Source organism: Mchenga conophoros, linkage group LG23 (assembly GCF_057382185.1).
Source record: "Mchenga conophoros isolate Kocher_MC1m ecotype Shallow Benthic linkage group LG23, M_conophoros_male_GT1.1, whole genome shotgun sequence".
NCBI classification, from domain to species: Eukaryota; Metazoa; Chordata; class Actinopteri; order Cichliformes; family Cichlidae; genus Mchenga; species Mchenga conophoros.
Window position 1 is genome coordinate 9,732,670 of NC_140547.1, and position 24,398 is coordinate 9,757,067.

Genomic DNA, 24,398 nt, shown 5'->3' on the forward strand with positions numbered 1-24,398 from the left:
TGATTTCTGTGTTTTTCTTTACGTAAACAAAGACATGAGGTTCATGCTATAGCATAAACTGGTGCAGGAAATCCACCAGACTGCAGGGAGTTAAGTGTTCCTGTTCACTGTGCATCCCCAAAACGCAAAGAAAACCAACATCCATGCTTTTTCTAAAAAAGAACAACTTTAGAAGAATAATAAGAATAATTTAAAAATATGGCCTTTTAATTAATTGCTCTTTTAATATTCTGTAGTGTTCGTTCTGCTATGCCTCCAATGCATCTGAAGCGTTTGCTGTGGAGTGTTTACAGGGTTGAAGCAGGCGGAGTCCGGATCCACTCATCCCCGGAACTCCACTCCGGGACTTCCCACATGCTTCTTTTTAAAAACCACCTCTTTTACTTCGTAACAGTGAAAAACACACCAGCATTAGGGCAGCAGATGACCCGGCGCAGCGGCGAGGAGCACAACAGTCCTCTCTAACAAATGAAAGGATGGGGGGCACCAGCGGCAGCAGCAGCTGAGTTCAGTCAAACTGGATCGGGGGCCGAGGGGGCACAGCAACTTTCTTCTCACTCCTGGGTGACTTTTCTTGGATTTATTTCCCGCTCCACAACAATATGCCATTTGCCAAAAGAATAGTGGAACCCCAGTTACTGTGCAGGTATCAAGTCCCAAACGAGGAGGGTCTGGTTTTCGAGGATCTGGTCTCCATCAGTAATGTGGCTCTATCTCGGACCTTGCGGCAGCTGTCGGACCTGGCCAAACATGCCTACTCCATATTCCAGGAGCTGGAAAACGAGCTCACAACCACCAACCAGCGGGTCCGGGGGCTCCAGGGCAGGATCGGCCAACTTCAACAGACCTGCTCCGAGCTGGACCCCAAACAGGAGGCAGTGCGTGAGTACCGACCCGCTCTGAGTATCTGCTTATACCCGAGCTGCCTGCGAGCGCGCGGCTCTGGGAGACAGCTGCACGAGGAGGCACCGTTTTTATTTTCCATCAGTGACGTTTATTCCAAAAAATGACGCAGATTTAAATAAAAGTTGTGTTATTGCTGCTACAGTAGCTCAAAACCAGCCCAAGCTGTAACAAAGTGGCTCAAAGGTCATTTAATAACTTTATTTTTTATATATCTTCCAGAGAGACCTGTGCTGTCTTCCCACGCCGATGGGTGTGTGACAGTTTGGCTGTCCCAGCCTCAAACTATGAGCCACTTAAATCCGGCTATTAATTTGCTATAACTCACCCAAGCAATGACTCTCTCCATCAGCATTTTCTTTGCTGACATAAAAGAGCCACAGATTTAACAACTACATTAAAACCTGACAGATCATAACCATATGCGGCTCTTTAGTGACCTCTAATAAATATATATATAACCACTTAAATATGCTATGATTAAAGAGAACATGTGTGCATCAATGAAAGAGAAGATTTGAATTTTTTAAAAATGATACCACTGTTAATGAGCTCAAACTTATGCATGAATGTTTTTCATTCAAGTAGAGAATTTTGACCTTCTACCAAAAGAAAATAAAAAGGTTTTTAATCTGTATTTTGTCGGGCTTAATTTAACCCATTTTACCATAATGTTTCTTTCTTAAAGAGCTAAAAGAGTCCTGGTAACTAAGGCAACAGGTGTGCTTTAACTACTATAGACTAGTCCTGCTTACCTGTGCAGTCATCCCCCAAAGGCTCGTTTTGAGCAGGAAAAATTCAGTTTGATCATTTTTGGTCATCTCCCCTTTCAAGACCATCAGAATCATGGCAGTCTTGGTGTATATTACATGGAGGATATGGAGCTGTGATATGTGAGGAAAAGGCTCATCCCTAAAGTTATTTGCCATAATACCGATATGAGGAAGTTTGAGGATTATGATGCCCCTGTCTCTGGCCCTTTCACTTTCACCCATGTGTGATCAAGCTCCAACATAATTCACTTTAACCGTGAATGAATTAAAGAAGCAAGCAGGTCTTTTTTCCTCCGTCCTTCTCACTACGGTAACCTTCTGACAAGTAAAAGCTCCGGTGAGTGTCGGTGTGGGCTGCTGTTATTTGTAAAAACAGAAAGACTTCTTGCCCTGAGCTGACTTCTTGGCGTGTTAAGATTAAACATGTTATTCACACTTGCCCTTCTTCATATGTAAAACGTTGCTTGGCCACCAGAAAGCATTCATTAGCCTGATAACACAGCATGTGGCCATCCCCTCGCTCCTTTAATCTCCCTTCCCTGAGTGACTCGGGGGTGATGTGTTTTGATAAGTGTGTGTGTGTATGTGTGTGTGTTTAAAATGACACCCCTCTCAAGTAAGCACTTAGAGAACCTGCATACCCCTCTCTCTTCTGTCCACATCCCACAATTATCCATCCCCAGAACAGTTTCTGCAGCCTGGATATACCCCAGTGCATTTACCCCCCCTCTTTTAGTTTACGTTCAGCAAGTCCTCGCATGTTCCCCATGCAGAACCTGCTTCCTGAGGTCTGTGAATGGGTTACTTTGCCTTAAGGTATTTATGTGCAGGATGGATATCTGCTGACCCCTCTTAAACTCAATATAAACTTTAAGATTTCTTCGGAGATTTCTTTTAATCAACAGATGTGTGTAGTTTTTTGTGGCTTGTTTTGTAGGATTCAGTCACAATAAGCCGCACATGATCAGTAGGAGTCTCTCGTTCATGGGTTATCTTGAAGCTGTAAGTCAAAGGCAACGGTGATGGTAGCTACCCCTTTCAAGTGATCGCAATCCTCTCTTAATTCAAGCTGCTTCTATCCCCATTTTAAACATTTACTGTTGTTACATACAAGTAATACATGCAAGTAATATTACTGGATGAAACGCCACAACAGATTTTGCATGCTGTGTTTCTAGCTAACCCCCTTCCCTAGAAAAGCCTAATTGCTCTTAATTATGCTTTTCATATTAATGTGTGTCACGGGTAGCCATAAACAGCAGTACCCTGCCCTATCTGAATGACAATTGGTGTAAATGGAGCACAGATAGCTCAGTAGGCACTGCGAGGGGGGGTGGGGTGGCTTTCATGATGTGGCTGTGACTTGACCACAGGACGACTGCTGGAGGTGGAGGACGCAATGTAGATTCATTCGCCAATAGTGAATCATGCAGGATCAGATGCTAACCTGTTGGTAAGGTATTGCTCTGCTGTGCCACGTTAGCAGCCTGCTGCTTTAATATTGCAGCTCGCTGTGGTAATATTTGCATGCAGGCATGTTTTTAAATCCAGGCTGAGATGCTGACACATTTGGGTCAAACGAGTCCTTTTTTGCTGGGAATGCTGTGCATCTCTTTCACTTTTACTTTGATTGCTTTGATTCTTTATCAGCTACACCAGCTGTATAGGTGCTGTACTGTACTTTACATTTTAGCAAATCTGTCTTTAAACACTGAAATTGATGCTCTCACTCTCATTGATTTCTTGTGCATTGCCTCTGTAAAGTAAAAATCTGTCATTTCTTTTTGGTATTCTTTCTTGGACACACGCAAACACATACAAGTCATATAAGTCCTGTGTTTGAACAGTTCTCCTGTGACACCCCATCAGTGAGCTGAACTGCCATCAGAGCTACTCCGTGTAGTCTCATGTTAGAGGACTCTGCTGGGTTTTAGGTTACACTGGCTCAGTACGAATGAAGCGCTGTAATAGTTGTGGCGGCAAGTGGCCCTCTGGCTTTTCTGGTCCAAGAGCGCATGGCTGGCAGTTCACCACATTCCTTGTACAAACCACGCCAGAGACTGCAGAAGAATAAATCCAGAATAAAGGAGGAACAGAGCAGACTCATAGCAGCACAGAGACAAACTGAGCAGAACTCCAGCACGAGATCTGAACTCCCTAAATCCACTGCAAGACCTTCGTGTGCAAACTGTGTGCAGAGTCTTACCTGATAATCTTGTGACTGCAGTTGAAAGTGATAAGACTTGTTACTGGTTGTAGTATTACAACATAAACCTTCAGTAACGCCGTAAAATGCTGACGAAAGGCTTCAAACAACAGAAGTAATACCAATGAGCTGGCATTAGTTCACATCGGATCATAAGCTCTATAAAGAGATATTGGCATATGAATATAGAGCGTCTGTCGGGAAGGGACAGATTTTTACTACTGGAAGCTGTCTGGTTTTAATTTGTAGCTTCAGCTGCTTGCAAGAAAACTGTTTTTGCTAAGAGCAAAGGAGGGACTGCGTGATTTCTGCCAAGTTGTTAAACCTGGATGCTGTGACAGTCGTGGGGGTGGTTGTTGAGTACAATTTAATGATGCATTGGATTTGTGTAGAGCAATCTACCCGTTATAGCTCTAATTCTTAATTGTGCACTTAGCACTGTTATGGCACAGACCAAACATATGTGCACCTCTGCACACAGTCATGGAAACCCATGCAGTGAAGCTCCCAGTGCACAGTTTTTGTACAGATGTTCATGTGAGGTTCACGTCACAATTATACAATTAAAGAGTTGATCTTGGAATATCTAGAAGGGAAGAAATTTCACTAACTGACTTGTTGCATTGGTGGAATACTGTTATACCTGACGTATGTTTCACTAGTAATGACTTAACCTGATGTGCATCCGTGAAATGTAACTACACATCGGGTTGCAACTATTTTGACTGGCCTGAGCAGCGGCATTGATTCCTGCTGTGCATTTTTGGCAGTGTTTGAATTTATGAGTCATTGTCTCGATATAAGAAATAACAATCTTAGCATCAATGCAGGGATTCACAAATGTCAACAAATTCCTAAAGGGAAATTGGTTAAACTGTTAGAATGGACGTGAAGGAATGTACAAAGAAGTGGAAAAACTAGAGGGACGAGTATGTTTACCTCTGGGAAAAACTGTCGAAAACAAAGAATGGAGACCCAGGAGGGGGAAAAGTCCTAGCATTTTATTTTTGTCAAGTTGGATGGCACTTCATATAAAACACCGGGGCATGACCATACAGTAATTAACATGTACTGCACCAGCATGAGCATAAATGCCTGTTTCCCACTTACGTATGGTTACGTCATATTCTATTCAAAGATTCTCTGCACAAGTCTAAATCAGGCCTAACCACTGCACTGTTGACTTCAGTGAGCTCTTTAGAATGACCCATTCTTTTACAGATGTTTGTAAAGGCACCTGTTGGGTGTAGAAATGGGACTGAAAACACCTGAATTCAAAGATTATGAGGTATGATCAATAGTTTTGTCAACATACAGCACCGAAAGCAGCGAATATCACTTGACCTCATTCACTTTACTGGACATCAGTAGAACTAGAAATACACTATTCGGTTGTAACGTTTCCCTGGTTCTTGATTTTATGTTTTCAACTGCCGTGATGCTTTTAAAGATCTTTTTATTTAGGTAAAAACTAGAAACTGTAGCCTAAAACGATACATTAGCTAACAGTTAATGGTTTTAGCTTTGGTATTAACAAAAAAACATGGAGCTTGACACTTTAGACTGGCAGGAGTCAACCAACGACTTAAAAACTCTGACAGAAAAACCTGAACTGTCATCTAACGATTTGGCCTTTTTTTGGCTTTTTTATGTATACGTATATTGGCATTCATGAAAAATAGAAGGGGGCGTGATATAATGATAGTAATGATGGATTGCATTTATATAGCACTTTTCGGGACCCCTCAAAGCGCTTTACAATACCACTATTCATTCACTCTCACATTCATACACTGGTGAAGGCAAGCTACAGTTGTAGCCACAGCTGCCCTGGACAGACTGACAGAGGCGAGGCTGCCATATCGCACCATCGGCCCCTCTGGCCATCACCAGTAGGCGGTAGGTGAAGTGTCTTGCCCAAGGACACAACGGCCGAGACTGTCCGAGCCGGGGCTCAAACTGGCAACCTTCCGATTACAAGACGAACACCCAACTCTTGAGCCACGATCGATGTGTACATTTAAAATTGTGCCATTTTCCTGGGCGTAGTTACTGGAATAATGCAGTAAAATGGCTTGTAATTCCACGGTCAACCAGAACCAACACCTTATCTTTAAGATAAGACAAAGTGTGCAGAAGACACATTTACTACATTTGTATCTGTCAAAGAAGTCATCAAACGTGTTTGAAATGAAACAAATCAGGTCACGCAGTACTTTCTCTGACACACAAACACTGCATTTTATGTAACATTTAAGACGAGAGCAGTTCCTCACTTTCACAGGAGCTTTTCTCCTGCCTAAACTGCCCATGACGAACGTTCCGAACCATCCTGTCTGTGGACTTCACTCCAGTCTTCCACTTCATCTATGTGACTGTCGTGCAGCTCTGCAAGCCTGTAATAGAAGTTCTGTGGATGGCAGTAGCGTGTCCCCTCGGTGCTTTAAACTCCGCTGAAGCAGCTCAGACCGATAACCCACATTATTCTGCCGACAGCGTTCTCTTATGCATTTAATTGATCCAGTTGAGCCATTACTGCGACTTTGATTTACTAAGTGAGGCAGCGCTGACGAGTCCATCCAAAGTCAATATTTGTCAATGGTGGAATTCATCACAGAGCTTCAGATAACGTAGGAAGGAAATGTTTTGTCAGTGAGGGAAATCAAATTTTATCGGTAGCGTCCTCTAATGTGATTCGGTTTTTATTTGTCAAGTAACTGAGATTAGTTTATGTAATGGTGGAACAGAGAGGGAGAAAGACACAGAGAGGAAATACATCACTGCTTTTCGACTCTCCGCTTCTCTTTTCCCTTTCATTATCAGAATGCATATTTCTGCAGGTCCAGACAACCTTCCATTGATATAGTAGCCCAGCTAATTATAGAGCAGATTTTCAAAGACTTTGCTCACTCATTCCTGCACCATCCCCCCCTTTCCTCCTCTTCCCAGACAGACACAGAGAAGGCCGAGACAGCCTTGATGCTGAGGCTTGTTGTTTTCATTCAACTGTCATATAGCTGATGTCATTTCTTTCTACTTCCTTTGCGGTTTATATTCATCTCCATGACTTTGCATTTTTATGGAGCAGATTATTAAAAAAAAGTTCTTAGCTGATCAAGCTGGACCAAACTCGTTGTTTGGTTTTGTGTTCTATATTTAAAGTTGAGTCTTTGCACCAAACTGAACTGAAGGCTTCCCGTTCACGAGGCCTCATTAACCACTATATAAATACAGGTCATTTACCATTTTACCATTTACGTGTGCGTCTCAGCACCTCAGCCCCGGGTGGGTTGCCTGGCCTGCGATTGAAGTGGTTTCTGCTGAACCGCTCTGTCAAGTCAACCATTCCCAAAAAGCCAGTGACCAGGAAACCACAGCGCTCCCTTGCACTTCTGAGACCTTGCACCCCACACATGCTCCCTAAATTGGCCTGGATAGCTGGTGTCATTAGGGGAGAAAGGGGGAGAAGCTGGAGGCTCTGTTTGTTTATGAAAGGAGGCGTTTCGCTAAAATTATGGTTAAGGCTTTTCATTGCTTTGATTGAGTGAAACGTGTTAGTTATTACACATTGCATTCCTGAGGTGGGACCCTCCATGAGTGCAAGTGCTCCTCAGGCTGTCTGCTAAAATCCCTCTGCTGGTCTTTTGTATATTTTCAGGTGAATAGGCTCCGGTTCCTCCAGAGAAAGTGAACCGTTGGTTTGTTGTTGGTGAAAGGTTTTGCTTAGAGCAGAAATCAAGCATCATGATAACGCGTCTCTCTGCCCTGAGGTGTATGTGAGCGTCTCTACCACACAGACAGTTAATGAATAAAATTCTCCAATTCACTGGTGGCAGGGGGAGCCACCCACCCCCTGACCTTAAAAGCCCGCTGACCTCCCAACCCCCTCCAATCACAGCCCATCAAAACACAAAAGAGCAAACACAGCCGCCTCCATCTTGCTTATCACTCGCCCTCTAAAGACTTGACCGGCCAATTAAAGTGGATTTACCGTTTGACATGAGGCTGAATAGCCACAGGTCGCCAGGCCGACAAAACCCAGTCCTGGGCCTGGTCTAATTAAACTGTCAGATCAATAAAGTAAACAAAGTCATTCGTCCTGGTTGTTACTCATGGCTGCTTTTTTGTCTTTTACTTCCTCCAGGTCCTGTAAGTTGACTCAGATTTCAGTACAGTGCCTGTCGTTTTATGGCTAACATGACCTCCGTAGGGCACGGCAAGTAATCAGATGTTAATCATGATTCTGGGCTTACCCACATTGTGACATTTTCTCTAACTGCTTTATTTTTTGTTATAAATTAACCTGTGACTTGCAACATGTCGCCCTTCCAATCTCCCAATGTGAAGTCTTTAAAACATGGCTGTTATCTCTCAGCACCTTATAGCGCTCCAGTTAGTGCATCCAGGAGCGTCGCCAACAGACAAAACTGGAAGATTTCTTCCACAACATCTGCCCAAACGTCTATCCACACGCATCTGTTATCCTGTACTGCAGCTGAAACTACAACATTTCCTCCAAAGATCAAATATACACATCTGTGCAGGTTAGACTAACTTTACTGCAGCATGCATTTACGACGTCGCACCACATTCTTTTCCGTGGCAACCTGGAGAAATATTGACAGCTCGCAGGGCTGTAAAACCATTGTCGGCTGGCCTTTGTCTCACAAGAAGCCTTTCAGGGCACCCGTGCTGATTCCCTAACTCAAGACTGCCTTTAAATGACTTTATATCCCACCCTGCTTTTCCCTTCCTCTCAGATCACCACCGGCACCAAGACACATTTAAATATTATGCAATGGTATTATTCATAAGAGAAGTTGGATCTTTGCAGGCAAAAAAAAAAGATAAAAAGTCAAGTGGAATTCTTCTGAAGTCCACATGAATAGCTGGCCCGCTGTCGGCTGTTAGACATTAGTAGGAAGTAAAAGATAAAGGATCTTAAACACTGATGGTGAGTCATACATGTAAAAAATATGAAGAGATTTAAATTAAGTGCATGCTTGCAATTATATTTCAAAGACTTTTTACCAACACAACATTATAGACTGCAGTGAATTTTACTCTATAAGTGATTCTTGACCACAACTGTGCGTCATGACTTTAAAGAAACTCATGCAATGTTACTAAACGCTGGAAAAATCTGGAGCAATGTAAGTTGAAACTGACAGAGTGGCTTTTTAACAGGCAGGAAACACGTGTGATTGTTCAGCAGTCTTTGCCATGCAGGTGTTTAGACTGGGCTTTGACTGGAATGTGAACTTCCCTCACCCTGCCTCTGTATACAAGCGCACGGATCAGCCAGGTTGAGTCTTTTAAAGATGAAAGAGCCTTTTCATCAATCACCGCACCATCACCCGAGTGATGCTAAAACAGAAGGCACCTGTTGGATATGTGGGTGTGTGTAAACGTTAAGCCCGTCACTTTAGGTCTATTTTTATCTGCTTCCTTTGTCCTCAGAAGCAGAAGCTGTGACATTGAGGGTTTTAGGTGTCTTTCCCATATTAGAATGGCTGTTTAGGTGCTCAAGCTTTGGATTTCTCCATGTATTTAAGATGTTTGTTTTCAATTACAGTATTCTTTGGCCTATTTCTGCTGTTGGCTGTGAAAATAAAACGATACAATGCTTTTATAAGGTGTTGTAGGTGCATAAAGGCAAAAAACAGGTAATTTTGGCTCTTTGATAGGTGGTTACTAGGCAACTATAACTAGGCAATCATAACATCTAACAAAGATAAGACCCATCAGGGGGCAAAGATGTATGCTTCTGCCAAGTTTGGCTGCTCCAATCCTGATCGTGTAGTTGGAGTTTGTGGCCAGAGAAACAAGCAAACACACGCAGACATATGTCTTACACTGAGATTCAGATTTTAGGTTGATTTTAGCTTTAGCCCTGTGACAGACCTGTCCAGAGCATACCCTGCCTCTTGCTCTAAGACAGCTGGGAATGGCTCCAGCCCCCCCGCGAACCTGAAAAAGGATAAGCGGAAGCGAATGGATGGATGGAGGTTGATTTTAGGTCGATTTTAGAAACTTTTCTGACCCCAAAGCGCTCCCGTGGTTGCAGTGCTAGATTTGTCCGTGAGAGTTTTTGACAGCCGTGGCCGTCTTTCTTTGGCTTTGCATGTTTCCCTTGTTTGTGCAGTAGCATCTAATCTCACACACCACACAGGCCTTACCGGTCTGACTCCCAGCAGGAAGTTGTACATACTTAGTCTGTTTTTGTTGTTTAATGACATTTGACTGGTAACAGTGCATTACATCCTGCCACGTGCTGGTAAAACCCAGAGAAAATACAAATGTATTTAAAGATTAAAAGCAGTCAGGCAAAGTATTTGATTTCTTTTTGAAACTCAGTGACTAAATCGTCCCATATCATCATCATATTATAGAAACTCTCTCTGAAAAAACAGATATTCTGTTGCCTGTAACTTTGTCTCTCAGTGATCATTTACATGATTTTATCAATGTTTCAGTTCACCAAGGTCTAATGCGCTCTAAAAATGTGACATTGTTTACCATCTCTGCTTGACAGCCTGCCGCTCCTCTCACAGCAGTGATAATGGTGCTTCGGTTCATGTCGACCTCGCAAACTTAGCAACATTGTCACAAAATTCAGCGACGCTTTTTAAGTAAGCAAATCAGCAAAGGTCACACTGAGTTTGTTCATCGTGTGGGAGGAGACAGTGTGTTGCTTACATTCTTATAGCTTTCTCCCTGTGTGATCTCATCATAACTTTAATGTTTAACTATTGTGTTTTTGTCAGATTTTTCAGGCAGACGACGCCACTTTTATCAATCAAATGGTCAAAAACGACAAGAAAATACACAAAAGGAGGTACTGCTGAAGAAAAAACCTTCTCCAAGTGATCTCATGAACCTCCCTCTGCTCCTCTCATTTGACTTCTGTCATTTCAGAGTCCAACTCTTTCTCTGCGGTCTTATCTGCCCCCTGCTGTGCTTGTTCCCTCCTCTGGGCTTTCTCCCGTCACACTGATTTGCACTTTTGGTGATACAAGAGGCCGCTGGAGTGTTTTTGAACAAACTGACCTGGATACAGAGGTTTTGTTGGTCTGCCTCTTGACACTTCAACACCATGTCACTGTCTAAACTCATTCCTTTATTTATTCCTGCAGTCTTCTGGGGATTATTTCTGTTTTAGGAAAAACACGGATTTCCGTTTGTTCGGACGAGTCGAGGTTTAATGCCTCAGATAACACTGGACAGGTCAGGATGACTCTTCACTAACCAGCTCATTGTGCCGTGAAGCACATAAATTCACCCTCCTTCAGCTTTTGTTCCTCCCTTCTTCTTCTTACCCTCCTCGTCTGGGACATTTCCTCGCCATCCCGATTAATCTTTTATTTTCGCCAGTAATTTCGGAGCCTGTCCACTGCCTCCGGCTTTTTTTTTTATACTTTGTTCTTCCCTTCTGACTGCAAGCTTTCTCTGAGCTCTCAGAGTCTCTCTCTATCACTGTCCCTCTTTTCAGTATCCTAGTTTCTTTTTTTGGGATTCAGCCAGTTCCGCTCCCAGCAGCCCCACTGGGAAGAGACCATCCTGCTATAGCAGCAAAAAAGTGCAGTGCCATAAAAATGGATGACCTGTTCTCCATTATGTTCTGCTTTTCAGTTTTCTGAATTAAACATTTACTGACCACCAATCAACCCTGAAAATACACGCTTTGTACTCGCAGTAAATCTGCTTGGTTTAATATTTAATGCAGCTTTTCAGCACTTGTGTATAAATCACTCCACAGTGAGTTTTTTTTAAATGAGGGGCTCCAGACTCAGTGTTGACTGCAGACCTTCACTGGAGTCAAACTGGAGTAATCAAGCATCCTGTGACTCAGACTGAAAGAGAAACAGAGTTCTTTAGATTTCCAAGGAAATCCTTTGAGGTTTATTGTGACCATTGTTACTGATCTCATAACACCTCAAACTTCCACTGTCAGTTCTTACCGTTATCTATGTAATTAAGAGAAAATGGGATATTCTAGCTTATTTCTGACATATTTCCAAGAAATTGATTCTCATCCTGAAGGAAATTCCCAGTAACCAGCCTGAAGAGCTCACTGGGGAGTTCAGAGGGAACTTCCACTGATATCTGAGCTCTGGAAACATGTGTTGAAAGAAATGTCGTACTGTTGTTTCTGCACAATAGGTAAATCCACAGACTCCACCTGTTTAGATTCTCACACACCCCGGCATTATGTCTGTCCAGAGCTTGTGTGGAGCTGTGTTCTGTAAGTCTACCATAACAAACTACTGCTTTGTATACTGTACACACAAGAAATGGCACAGTTCATCAGCAGCTAAGTGGGGGGATAACACCTAAGTGTTCAGCACTCTGGGAAGTGGGGATTGGTGGAATAAAGTGAAATTATATTTGACGCAAACCCAGATTTATAACCTCCATCGAAACTGCTGTAGGGCTGTTGGGGCTTTTTCTACTTTCTATCTTCATACCGCTCACACCATCTACAGCAGAGGAGCTTTGTTACTTGAGTTTTAATTCAGTCACACCACTTCTGTCAAGGTTTTGTGTTAGTTAATTATTTTTTGTTTACTTTCTGTTTCACTTGTATCTCATTTTCATCCTTCTGCATGTATATAGTCAGTGTTTCCCTTTGTCCTTGTCAGTTTGTCTGGTTTTACTCTGTGTTTGATTACTTCACATGGCTCTGCATCCTGTATATGGGTACACCTCAAACAACCCAGACAAAAGAAAATTATTATTTATAACTGCAGTAATATTTGGCAGCATGAATCTGGGAGCTTCCTGACCTTCCATGCTCATATCTGCATATGTAGAAGGCAGACAGAGCAGCAGCAAGAGAGCATAGCAGGCATCAATAGCAGATGGATGGATGGATGGATGGATGGATGGATGGATGGATGGATGGATGGATAGATAGATAGATAGATAGATAGATAGATAGATAGATAGATAGATAGATAGATAGATAGATAGATAGATAGATAGATAGATAGATAGATAGATAGATGGATGGATGGGCTCCAGCCCTTCTGTGACCCTGAATTAGGGGGATGGATGGATGGATGGATGGGCTCCAGGCCTTCTGTGACCCTGAATTAGGGGGATGGACGGATAGATGGATGGGACTTTAAGTTTGATTTGGTTTTAGCTTTCCTGTTGGGCTAAGTCTTTCTTTCTTGGCTTTCATCTTGGCTCAAGTTGAAATAAACCTGCTGCGGTGAGTCAGGATAGGGAGAGGGGACAAAAAGGGGAGCGCTGGATTTATAGCACAAGACAAAACAAGAGTACTGTCAAGAAATGTAACAGTGCAATAGTTGTTTGATCTCAACTTTTAACTGTTTAAAGCTGCCGTTGTGCTGAGTATGAATTGCCGTGCTGTTGTTGGAGGGAAGCTGATCGTACTGCAGGGGCTGTCCTGATAAATGGAATATGGGCTTGGGAAGCAAAGAAAACTGACTGGAAAACTTTTTCTCCTCAGTTAATTTGGTAAAGTATGAGTGCTGTGGTCAACAGTGAAAAGCAGTAAATCAGCAGAGAAAGTGAATGCAACCAAAAAGAAGGAAGGCAGGATAGCGATCCTGCTTTGATGCCCCAAGGTGTGTGAAACAGTGATTTCAAGGGTCATCACAGCAGGACAGGAGTTCAGGTTTGTTTTCATATGAAACGTGACCCCGTGGCTTTGTTTTATATGTATCAGCTGCTACCTTATGAAAGTATTCTGATTGTCTAAAAACAAGATTTACAGTTTCGGTCACTACAGTTGCGGTTTTGACTTGTTTTCGCTCTCAGACCCAGGAGAAAAGGTTCCTGGAAATAGCTTTTTATGGGGAGTCTTTTATGGGAAATGCGAGGGCTGTGTTGACCGCTGTTGCATCACAGGACTAATAGAGGGTCGGTCTGCTGTGGATTGTTCACATCGTTTTATCTCAAGAGAGTATTCCCTCCCTCGGGGTGTATCTGATATAGTAGGATGTGATGCACCAGAGAAAAATACCTAAAGGCAGTGCTGTGCTCAAGCCCCATCTGTTGGCTGTCAGCCTGCAGCTTAAAATGCGGCGGAAGGTGTCTTTCATTAGAAGCACTGACTTTCATATTGGCTCTGTCCTCCTTTAGGAATACTGCTAAACTCCAACCCGACATCAGGGTTTGTTTGTGTTTTAGTGTGTGTCATGTTTTCCTTTCACTTTCTGGGAAAAACTGAAATAGTTTGTGAAGTGCATTCCAACTCCTTCACATTTTTAAGTGTCACTGGTGGTTTTATTGTTACCTCACAGAAAATTTAATCAAGTAGTCAAATGGGCAAATGAGGTCGGCAGAAATCGTGTATCTGTGGGGAAAGTGCTGCATAATAAAGATGAACACAGAGCAGATTAGCGAGCCTATTAGGCACTTTTTGTTTTGAATATTGGAATACACAAATTACCCACACCTATCTGTGTGAGAGGTTTGCCCTTCTATCTGCGCACAACAAATTTGACTAGATAGTCCTTCAAAGCAGCTCAGAATTCATTTGCATTCAAACTCTGCATCACGTGCGGTCAGATGTGTCCAAATAGAGCTTAACTTTTCACGACCAAATGTTTCCTAGGCACATTCCGCATGAAGCCACACCCGTATTTAGAGCCGAAGTCCTGAAATATGATCACACAGGGTTTACTTTGAGTCTCTGACCTGGACATCTCAGCCACGTTTGTGGTATTTGTCACTTTTGAGCATTTTTAGTGGAATTATCTGGCAAATAATATGTGCTGCTGAGAAGTTAATTGTACTAACAGCCTGTCCAAGAAGTCTGTGCTTCAGCTTTGATGAATGCTTTCTACCTATGCACTCACCAGTGTGTCAGGGGCAACTTTGGGCATTCCAGTTAGTAGAAGATCTCCTCATCCTTGGCTGAACCTGTATCTGTGCCTTTCTAATCAAGCTTTGCAGTTTTATCTGAAAACTTAGCCCTTCAAACTACATATATGGTCACTTCTGACTCCTAAAAATGATCATGGTGGTGGCCATAATGATGAAATTGAGGCTTGAAAACAGAAAGCCACAAAAAATAGTAACTGTATGGTGGCTATAGAGTCATACAGTCTATGTTCCGAGGCTGAAAACACCCACTCTCCAGAATCCCCACCTTCCAGTTCATGGGGGTAAAGTGGATATGTGTCAGATGATCCAGCTAGAAAAGATAAACTCACACATATACATGCACAGTGATATGTCTGAGTGGGATACATACATAAAAGCGCTTGTGCAAATGAAATGGAAAGCAGGTCTTGAACAGCTGCCGCGCTGAAACAGGCCGACGTTGGGACAAAAGTCTACCCTTGCAGATCTCTTTGTGCCGGCGAGCTGCATGCCAGCCGGCTGGCTGCTGGGAACCTTTGTGTGACTCATTACCTCTCTATTGAGCAACACAAAGATGGGGCGCACTTGCCCATCAGAGCTTGGAGTCTCCCGGTCCCAGTCTTCACCTTATCGTGAAGTCAAGGTCACGGCCCCCGTGCTGAGACGACGCCTGGCGTCTTCATCGCCCAGCAGCCAATCGGTGACTGCGATCTCGGTCACGGGATCCGTTTGAATAAAGCTGTCAGTGGGACGTCTCTCCATTCACTTAACGTCTGGGTTGTTACCTTGGCAGCACTTTGTCTAAGAGAAGAAATGTCTCGGGCAGCACCCATTGATAACCATTGATTTGAATTCTTTCACTACATGTGTCCTCAAAGTGTGCCCTTGTCTTCTTTTACTGCCCCCGCTGTTTGCTCACCCTTAAACTAAATGCCACGGTGGCACCAGTCTGTGACAGAAAGGCCTCATTTATCTCCTTGATGATGTCTATTCACTCCTGTCATAAAGCTGCTGGGTCTTTGTTTAGCATAGAACATAATTGTTAGTTTGAACAGGGTGGGCCAAGAGGTGGGGGGAGCTGTACTGTGGATATTGTTTTCGGAGGGGCAGGGAAAAAGGGGAGTGGATGAGGTGGATCAAAGATACCTTGATTCTGACAGAATAACATCGTAATCAAAAGCATGTGTTTCAGGCGATCCAGGTTGAATACAGAGACCTGAGAAAAAGAAGCAGATACGGTGTGAAAAATAGTTGCCGTGTTATTCTGGGCTTATAAACATACTCAACTGCATACTTGTGCAGATTATGATGATTTACCTAAAGCAACAATTTCTCTGTTTTTTTTTGGGGGGGGGGGGGGTTCCCTCGCTCTCCCTCAACATGTGTTGATTTTTCTTTTCAGTGAACCAGCTCATATCAGGTTAACCCTCTGTTTCAATGTGGGAACCTGTAAGACTCTATCAGCGCCATCTGTGACACTGCAGATGGCCCTGCTTGTTAAAGTGGGCCATGCTAGGACCCTGCCGTCTACCCAGGACGGGACAATGGAGATTACGGGTGTCTGATCTCTTGGTTTAAACGCACAGTCTCAGGGCTGCAGGACACAGGGAGGGGCTCACTGCCCTGATCTTTGAATCAAGGAATTATAAGACACAATGTCATTTACCCTCTCACTGAAGGTTCACAGGGATATATTCACGTCATCTCACATGTAGCCATGCAGCATTGTCTTGCTTTTGTGCTAGTGTCCACAACTTACATGAGATGAAATAAATAAATCAAGCCTTAAAACACCAGAATTATTAAACAATCATTTCATTCTCCCGTTACTATGGCAGCCAAAGTTTTCTGGATTCTTAACAGACATCATATTAAATATAGATACTCTTATTATGCAGAAATTAAAATGCTACGCTTGACTCAAATGCAGATGTTCTACATACCTCCAGCTGTTTTTACTGACAACTTTGATCAAATTTCCAAAATCTAAAAATACTTCTAAAATATTTTACGTCACTTTTTTTCTCTCTTCTCTGAGTGCATGTTCTCCATGTGCATATCTGGATTTTCTCTAAAAGTCCAAAGACAGCTGGTTCATTTAATTAGTGGCTCTAAATGGGCTGGCGGTTGTCAGTCCCTCTGATAACCCGGCAGCCAGTCCGGGGCGTACACTCCTTCTCGGCCTCCTTATAACCTTGAAGTTGATACACAGTTGGGGAAATGTATGGATAGCTTTGGATCTACATAATATTTTTTCATTTGGGTTTCATTGTTTAGTTAACTATAGCAGCCTGGTACATGAAAAAGGGAGTATTTTATTTTAGACATGAGTGAAAAGCTGTGCGGTCGAACAAAAATCTTTGTACTTTCTGCCTTGAGATCAAGCTTTGCTCTTGTCCGGAGCACATTCCCACACCCTATTTGGTGATCCATGATTCTTGATTGTTGTTGATGTTGGTGCTCTGCCAAAGAACGATCTGTTTGCTCAACCTGTAGGGCTGCCAGAGTGAAACGTAGCTCTCCGGCAAACAGAAGAACGTGCAGAAGATGCAGTGTTAAAGCCTAGGAATGATGGTTTCAGTCTTACTTAATGGGTATGACAGTCAGTTTCCCACGAGTAGAGCCGTTTTGACACTAATTTACTCCTTTAATGTCCATGCTTTTTTTTTCTTTTGCTACATCAGTGATTCTGGCCAGTCATTAAGATTCAAACTCACCTCTTGAGCACTGATCCTGATCTTATTAAGGAAGTGTTGTTCTGCGAGTGAGAGTTTAACATCACAGGCTGAGCCAGATTCTCTTGGCTGCCTCATTTAACATGAATAGCTGATGTGCAGGTCTTCAAAAAAATTTGACGGCTCTCTCCCAGTAATGTGATCAAGCAGTAGAGACGCTGTTCTCGAGCATGTGTGTTTTGGCATTGTGGTGAATCCTTAGTTATTGCGCAACAATCACTTGACTTGTTCCTCTTCCCATAGCTTTTGTTTTCATGACCTTTGTCATGTGAATACTTAAGAAATCCGAGATGTTGGGAAAGATCCAAGGCTAAGGTATAGTCGAGTGATTTAGTTCTCTGTTTAAGCCCTCCTCACCCGTGAAACACCTTGTGATTTATGACTTCATCCGAGGGAGTAAAACAGTCCCAGAAAATGTGTCTGGTCACTTTTCAATCCAAATATTAGAGGTTACTGCACTTCGTATATCTTAAACTGTTATTATACATGTAACTGTATGTATTCTAATATTCTCCAGGCTTGACTCATCCTCTATTACACATGTATTTCTTACATATTTGTTTCTAGAGCAAGGTCTTCATAATAACACCAACCAGTGAAGGTTTATTAATAAATATGGTATATAAATATAAATCTTTTTAAGATTTTGGAGCTTAAATGCCTTTTAGGTGCAGACAAATGAATGATGCACTCAGTTAATGTAACGCTATTAACCCGTTATAACAGTAATTGTGCAGAGAAAACAGTCGAGCTGTAAATGTGCAGCTCTGCACACTGAAGGAGAGAGGACGGAGACGAAGAGAAACAATCAGATGTTTATTTTCCACTTCTGGCTAAAGGTTTAAAGATTGGAAGGAGGAGGACTCAAACACCAACAACAGAGATAATCTAAAATCCAAATCTTTAATCTATGTGCTGGTATTCAGTCAGAGTCCATTAGACCAGAGAAGGAACAAAAACACAAGGAAGACTGGGAACACTGGTAATATCTGAAAAGAACAAGGCAATCTGGAAAATAAATGAAGGAAAGCAGGGGCGTCTATATAGTGGTGTGATTGGGAACAGATGTAGCAGAGTAAGCACAGGTGATAATAATGAGGGTGGGGCAGATTGTTGTAAAGAAGTGGGAAAACTAACCCTGGGAACACACTGGGTGTGGATGCATCACGTTCCAGCTCTGACACGGATGCTTGCCGTTCCATCAGATATGCTGCAGCACATCTCAAAAGTATCCCAGGCTACAGCCACACGTCGTCTTTTTGACTAATACCTCTGTTCACATGGATGTGCAAAAAGGACATGAATATGACAAGAACATGCTAAAGCAACAGGTAGAGATGTAACTGTAACGATATAGAAGGGCTGGCCAATCAGTTGCCTGCAAATAATGACACAAGAAATGGAGATAAAAGTTCACACCTTTAACGTTTCAAAATCTGTTTTCCTTGTTCACAAAGAAACACAGAAACAGTTTCTGCAAATCTTCACCCAGAAACAAGTTTTTTTTTTCTATTTCCACTGACATAAAACAGATTCCGCAACATTCCTGATGTCATCTGAAGCCGTGCTAAGGACAGAACGAAACTCTGTTACAGACATGGACTTAGAGGTGCAGTTTGTGTTTTCTTCTGGCTAACAAGAGGGGAAGTAAGACCAAAGATTACAAAATAATTGTGAAAAATTAACAGCAAATCAATAGTACAGACTAGCCACAGAGCACAGAATAACTTAAAACAGTAAATTGGAGCTGTAAGCTAATTGTGAACATGGACAGTTAACTAGCTCTAGCTCTTGTCTACAGCCAAAAATCTTAGTCCCACCAGCAGGAGGTCAGCTTAAGCCTGTTGGGCCACCGGGCTCGTAATACTCCGGGGGAAAACCCTGCAATTTGCACCGCATGCAAAACCAACTCAGATTCATGCATTACAGTTATGACAATGAAAGAGTACTTTAACGTAATTTGGGGTTCAGTCTATCATTCATCCTTCCATCACTGCTCACTTCATCTCAGTGCCTCCATTATGTTTAAGTCCTGTCTGCAAACAGCAATGCATTTCTAATAGCAACACGCAGGGATGCATGCCTCTCCAGTGATGTCATGTGCGGCCAGTCATGCCAATAAGCAAGAACTACGCCGTGCTTCTTCTTTGAAAGGCACTGGGGCAGCTGCTTCCTTGTTCTCCATCTGTGAAATGTATATGTTCAACCCGGGCCTTTGTTGCTCGGAGACGATGGCACTGACCCAGGGTCAGGGGTATGTATCACACTGTGGCTACCCATTGTGAAAACATACACATTTGTGGTATTTTAATTCAATTTGACTTGGACCAGGTGTCATCTTCTTTCAGCAGCTTTCAAAAGGAAGGAGCGGCGTTTGTAGTGATTGAAGGGGAAATTGAGACTGAGGTATGAGTGGAAATATGCACAGGGATAAGAAGTGGCATCAACAAAGCCATCTGTCAGTTTGAGTGTGGGCAAACAGGAGTGTTAGGCGTGCAATCTGTGTTTTCGCACTGTTGTTATATTTCACAATAAAGGTTATTTTTACACTCTGAAGGACTATAATTGAACCACTAAAGTAGATTCTTATTAAGTGCTTTGCAATAATTATCACAAGACTGTATATAAAAGATGTACATACCCATTATGACATCACCTACTTGTGAAGCCTGTTTTAAAGCCTAGAGTTGAGTGATTTGGACAACACCTTTTGTGTTTTCTGAACCTCAATGTAGCAAGCAACGCAACGGACAAACTGACCTTATACACTCAAATACACAGGCACATCCAAAATTATAGCCTTCTTTAACCCTCTATATTACTCTTATTGGAACCATTATTTTCCAAATTATCATCATGTTGCATTATATCAGATTTGAAACTAGCAATTGTGGCCATAAAATTATTGGGAAAATGTTTACTGAGATCACAAGTAGATGTCGAATGAAAGCTATTTTTTCATAGACTTGACAATCTGACGTCTTTATGCAACTAGAGAATTTGCCCCCTGCTGGTCATTTGAAATAATTCTGATGTAGGGCATTTCTGCACTTGATAGAAGCTAGCATAAAGCTTTATATATATATATATATGACTCAATAAAACTGACCTGTTATGCTCATTTCCAGGTCCATATCTTTATTCATGAATATTGTTAGTGTAGCTTTGCATGATTCAAAGTTCAAACTCATCCTTATTTGTCTTCAGGGCTTGAAAATAAAGCAACTGGGCAACATTTTATCTCTTCTTCAGTTTTAAAACAGCTGATGGAGAGTGTTTAACCCCTAATGTTCCTGTCCCCTCCATCACCTTCAAGAATACTAGATGCCCTAAGAGCAATTATAGTTACGAGTGGCTTTTTCAGGAGGAAGAGCACCCCCTGTAGCAGTCAGATCGGTGGTTTGATCCCCTACTCCTCCTGTCTGCATGCTAAAGCATCTCCTTGGGCAACATAGTGAACCCAGAGTTACCTCTGAAACATCCCTCCAAGAGTGTGTGAGTGTGTGTGAATGTTAGACAAGGTGCTAAGGTATAGAATAAAAGCACTTGCCGCATTGTGTGCAGCATTTCTTCTTCCTCCTCTAGTTTTTTCATACCAGCTTGTAACCAGTGCAGGTCAGAGCTGAGCAGAGGCGCCCTGGCTTGGTGTAATGGTTGCCATAGCACATATAAACTAACATGTTGCTGTTAAACTTGGATGCTTGGACTGTGTGGGTCTATTGATTGTCCCAAGTCAGTTGTAGTTAGTCATATCCACATTTATGGAGGAGCTGAAGATAAAATTTTCTCAAAAATAGTCATGGCTTAACAGCAGGGTTTTTATGGCCTTATTTGCTGTATTACAACGTGAAGAAACACACCCTTTAAAAAAAAAGCCGAATACAAATTGGTGTGTTTGGCAGCTGCAGCATAATTCATGCAGTCATACTGAACTTTCTTTTCCATTTATTGCCCCACACTGGCTGACGTCTGCTGTAAGTGGGAGAAAATGAGCATGATTTACAGTCACTAGTGTTGCATTAACTGTGGTGTTTTACTGGATTCAATTGGTTAGTGTTGACAGTAAGGATTGTTGGTGTCTGGTGTTGTAATCACGTTGCTTTTGTTGACATGGACGGATGTCCGTGGGAGTGGTTGTTGATCACTCGAACAAAGAAGTCTTTCATTGACTGTTCAGACTGGATAGAAATTTTATGATAAGATGTCAAAAACAAGGTCCGTCTTCGCTCACTGGAATTTCACATACAGCTTTGAAAATACGGTCCAGTGTGGGCGTGGTGTGAATCATCATTTAGAAGCCAGTTTGTTTGTCTTTTTTAGCTTGTAGAGCTACTGGATAATGAGTGAGTCAGTGTAGTGAATTTGCAATATGATTTTTTTTCTTAATCTGCCTTTTATGATACTGTAGTTTGAACCCTGCTATCTTTTCAGGGTTCTCTTTGTTACTCATTTCTGCAAAGTCGTTTGTGTTGTAGTCCTCCAGTGTCACGCCACATGGCTTTCATTCTTCATGGGCATCAGCGAACGTCTAGGAAATCAGAGGAGCGGGGAGAAGGGAAAGAGAGGGTAACCTTACAGTCCTGACATTTCCAAAGCCCTGAGGGTGAAAGAGTACAGAGGTGACGGAGGATACATTCCTCTGAGCAGATGTGACCTGTCCATCTGGACTTTTACTTTCCGCAAGGTCACAAATAGCTGAGGAGTTACTTGGAAAGGAAGCTGGAAGTGTGATTCTGTCAATTCGCTCATGTTTCTTGTCAGATATTGCGCCATAATTACATTGTTTTCACACCCGAAGGAGTGACGAGGCTAAACCACAATCCACTGAGACCTCATTTCCTTCCACAAACAAACTGTGGAGTGCTTCCAGAGGGGCCCGGCTAGACCTTGATTACTCATTGTTCCTAAATCACTGGGAGTCAGCATGGAAACATACAAACACATCAGATAAAGTTTAGTTCCAGGCGAGATGAGACTCTCTGTGACCTCACACTTGTTCTCTCTAAAAGCCAACGATGCGTTCTAAAAAGTGTCAGCCTGCCTCGTCTCTCTTATGCAAATTGCTGTTTCGTTTTCCTTGGCACTTACAGAAACTGTTGGTCATGTAGCTGTTGTAACATTAAATATTTAACATGACCACAGATGGGAGCAGCGGCATCCTCCACGTTCGCTTCAGGCAGCAGCTTGACAACAACATCTGCAGCTCTGCACTTAACCTCACACTTACAGATGCCTCGTGCTCCGTGCATCGCTTCCATCCTTCCCGTGGCTCATGTTTTGGCTCGTTATCTGAGGCATTTTGGACTTGCGCAAGTTTCTGATTTGTTCTCCGGTTGCATGTGTATCAGCCTTGTTCGCCAGTCTTTCTTTCACTTTTGCTTCTTGCTGTTTATGCAGAGGTGATGTCAACAAGCTTGCGCAAATCTTAACCAGTTTTAATACTGCACAGCTTGCAGCGGCTTGTAGTATTCAAATTTCTTTTCTTTCCAGTGAGGTAATTTCCAGGTGGATCGTAAATACTGCATTCCTCTCTCTACCTGTATGACATAATACTGCTACAAAATTAGAAAAATATACCTTTGTGCCTTTAGAGCAGTCTGACTTTTACATACACTGACCTCAGTTTTTGAATCCATTATTGCAATAACAAATATATGATAGAAAATAATGAAAAGTATTACAAATACACTTTTTAGGATTTGTCAGGAAATAAACCCACCTGAAATAAAAATATTTAAATACTGCAACTTAAAAGAATTAAATTAGTTTATAGTGCAAACAACAATAAAGTCTCAAATGTATTTTCACTGTCAGTGCCAGCCCTTCTGGTGCAGAGAAGACTAGCCTTCATCCATCCAAAGACTGTCACAGATTGTCTAAAAGTACCAGTGTGCTGTTTCAGTGCAAAATGAAATAGAAATGTTTGCTATGTAATAAAAAAAGGCAGAAGGCTGTAATCAAGGCAAAATACTGGTTTCATAGTCAACAAACAGGATTATACTGTAGCTGCCTGTTTATTTACTCATTTATTTGGTTGACAGCACATTGTGCAGTTGCATTTGGATATTTCTTTACATTAAATGTTGAAGTTAAGCTGTACACCTGTCCAAATGGCAATATGTAAAGTGATATCTCATTAGTGTGTTTATATGCCATTTAACATTTTGTGCTGTACCGTATTTTATCGGGTTATAAGGTGCACAGTCGATGAAAGTGTCTGTTTTCATACACCGGATTATAAGGCGCATTAAAACACTTCCCTACCATTAATTCATTAATGTTGAATTCCCTCGCAGCTGCTCTATTGTCTAGTGTCTATCAACACCATGCTGTTGCAGTATATTAGTGGCTAACCTTGTATTGTGGATGAATTATCTCAGTTGTTCTCCTGACTGAAGTTTGGTCCGTTTACAGAATCCTGCCATGCGATTGAATTTGTCCCTAACCATAGGGAACCCTCACAGTGTTCATCGAGTGGAAAAAAGTTAACGTTCATCCTCCAGCTTCACTGTGTTTATGTTATGCTAACATAGCTATGTTGCTAGCACGTAGCACATGCACATGCCAACTACCCCAACTTCAGTAACCCTATAAACGTCACTGCTGTTTAGTTTTCTGTCTTAATTTATGTTGGAAGTGATAGCAGAGCTGTATGTTTAAATTTTTTCAAAAATCTCTCAGTCAGAACATGGTTTATCATGTTTAGGTGGAAACTAGCAAGCTAACTTCCTGCTAACTTCTAACTCCGCTAAGTTTAATAAATTCTATTTTCATGGATGCCTGGATGTTAAACTTAATTGTTACACCTGGTAAAGCAGCAACACTGATCAGTTTATTAAAGATGAAAGAATTTAGACAGTTTTTAACTCTGAGTGATGCTGCAGTGTTTGTTTGACTTTAGGACCTGAAGTAGAGTTTTGGACCCGCAACGCTCCTGACTAC

At 42.2% G+C, this 24,398-nt stretch overlaps 1 protein-coding gene across 4 annotated transcripts in view; it reads left to right on the top strand.

Moving 5' to 3' along the window:
* The first annotated feature begins 423 nt into the window (after positions 1–423).
* The window catches only part of nhsa (Nance-Horan syndrome a (congenital cataracts and dental anomalies)), a 66,986-nt gene continuing 43,011 nt past the window's right edge, over positions 424–24,398 (top strand). For 2 of the 4 annotated variants that reach the window (XM_085264235.1, XM_085264238.1), the window contains exon 1: positions 424–882. In XM_085264235.1, coding sequence (XP_085120361.1) covers positions 603–882 — 280 coding nt within the window. In that variant the 5' untranslated portion in view covers positions 424–602. The remainder of the gene's footprint in view (positions 883–24,398) is intronic. The other 2 variants (XM_085264236.1, XM_085264240.1) reach the window with 2 other exon arrangements.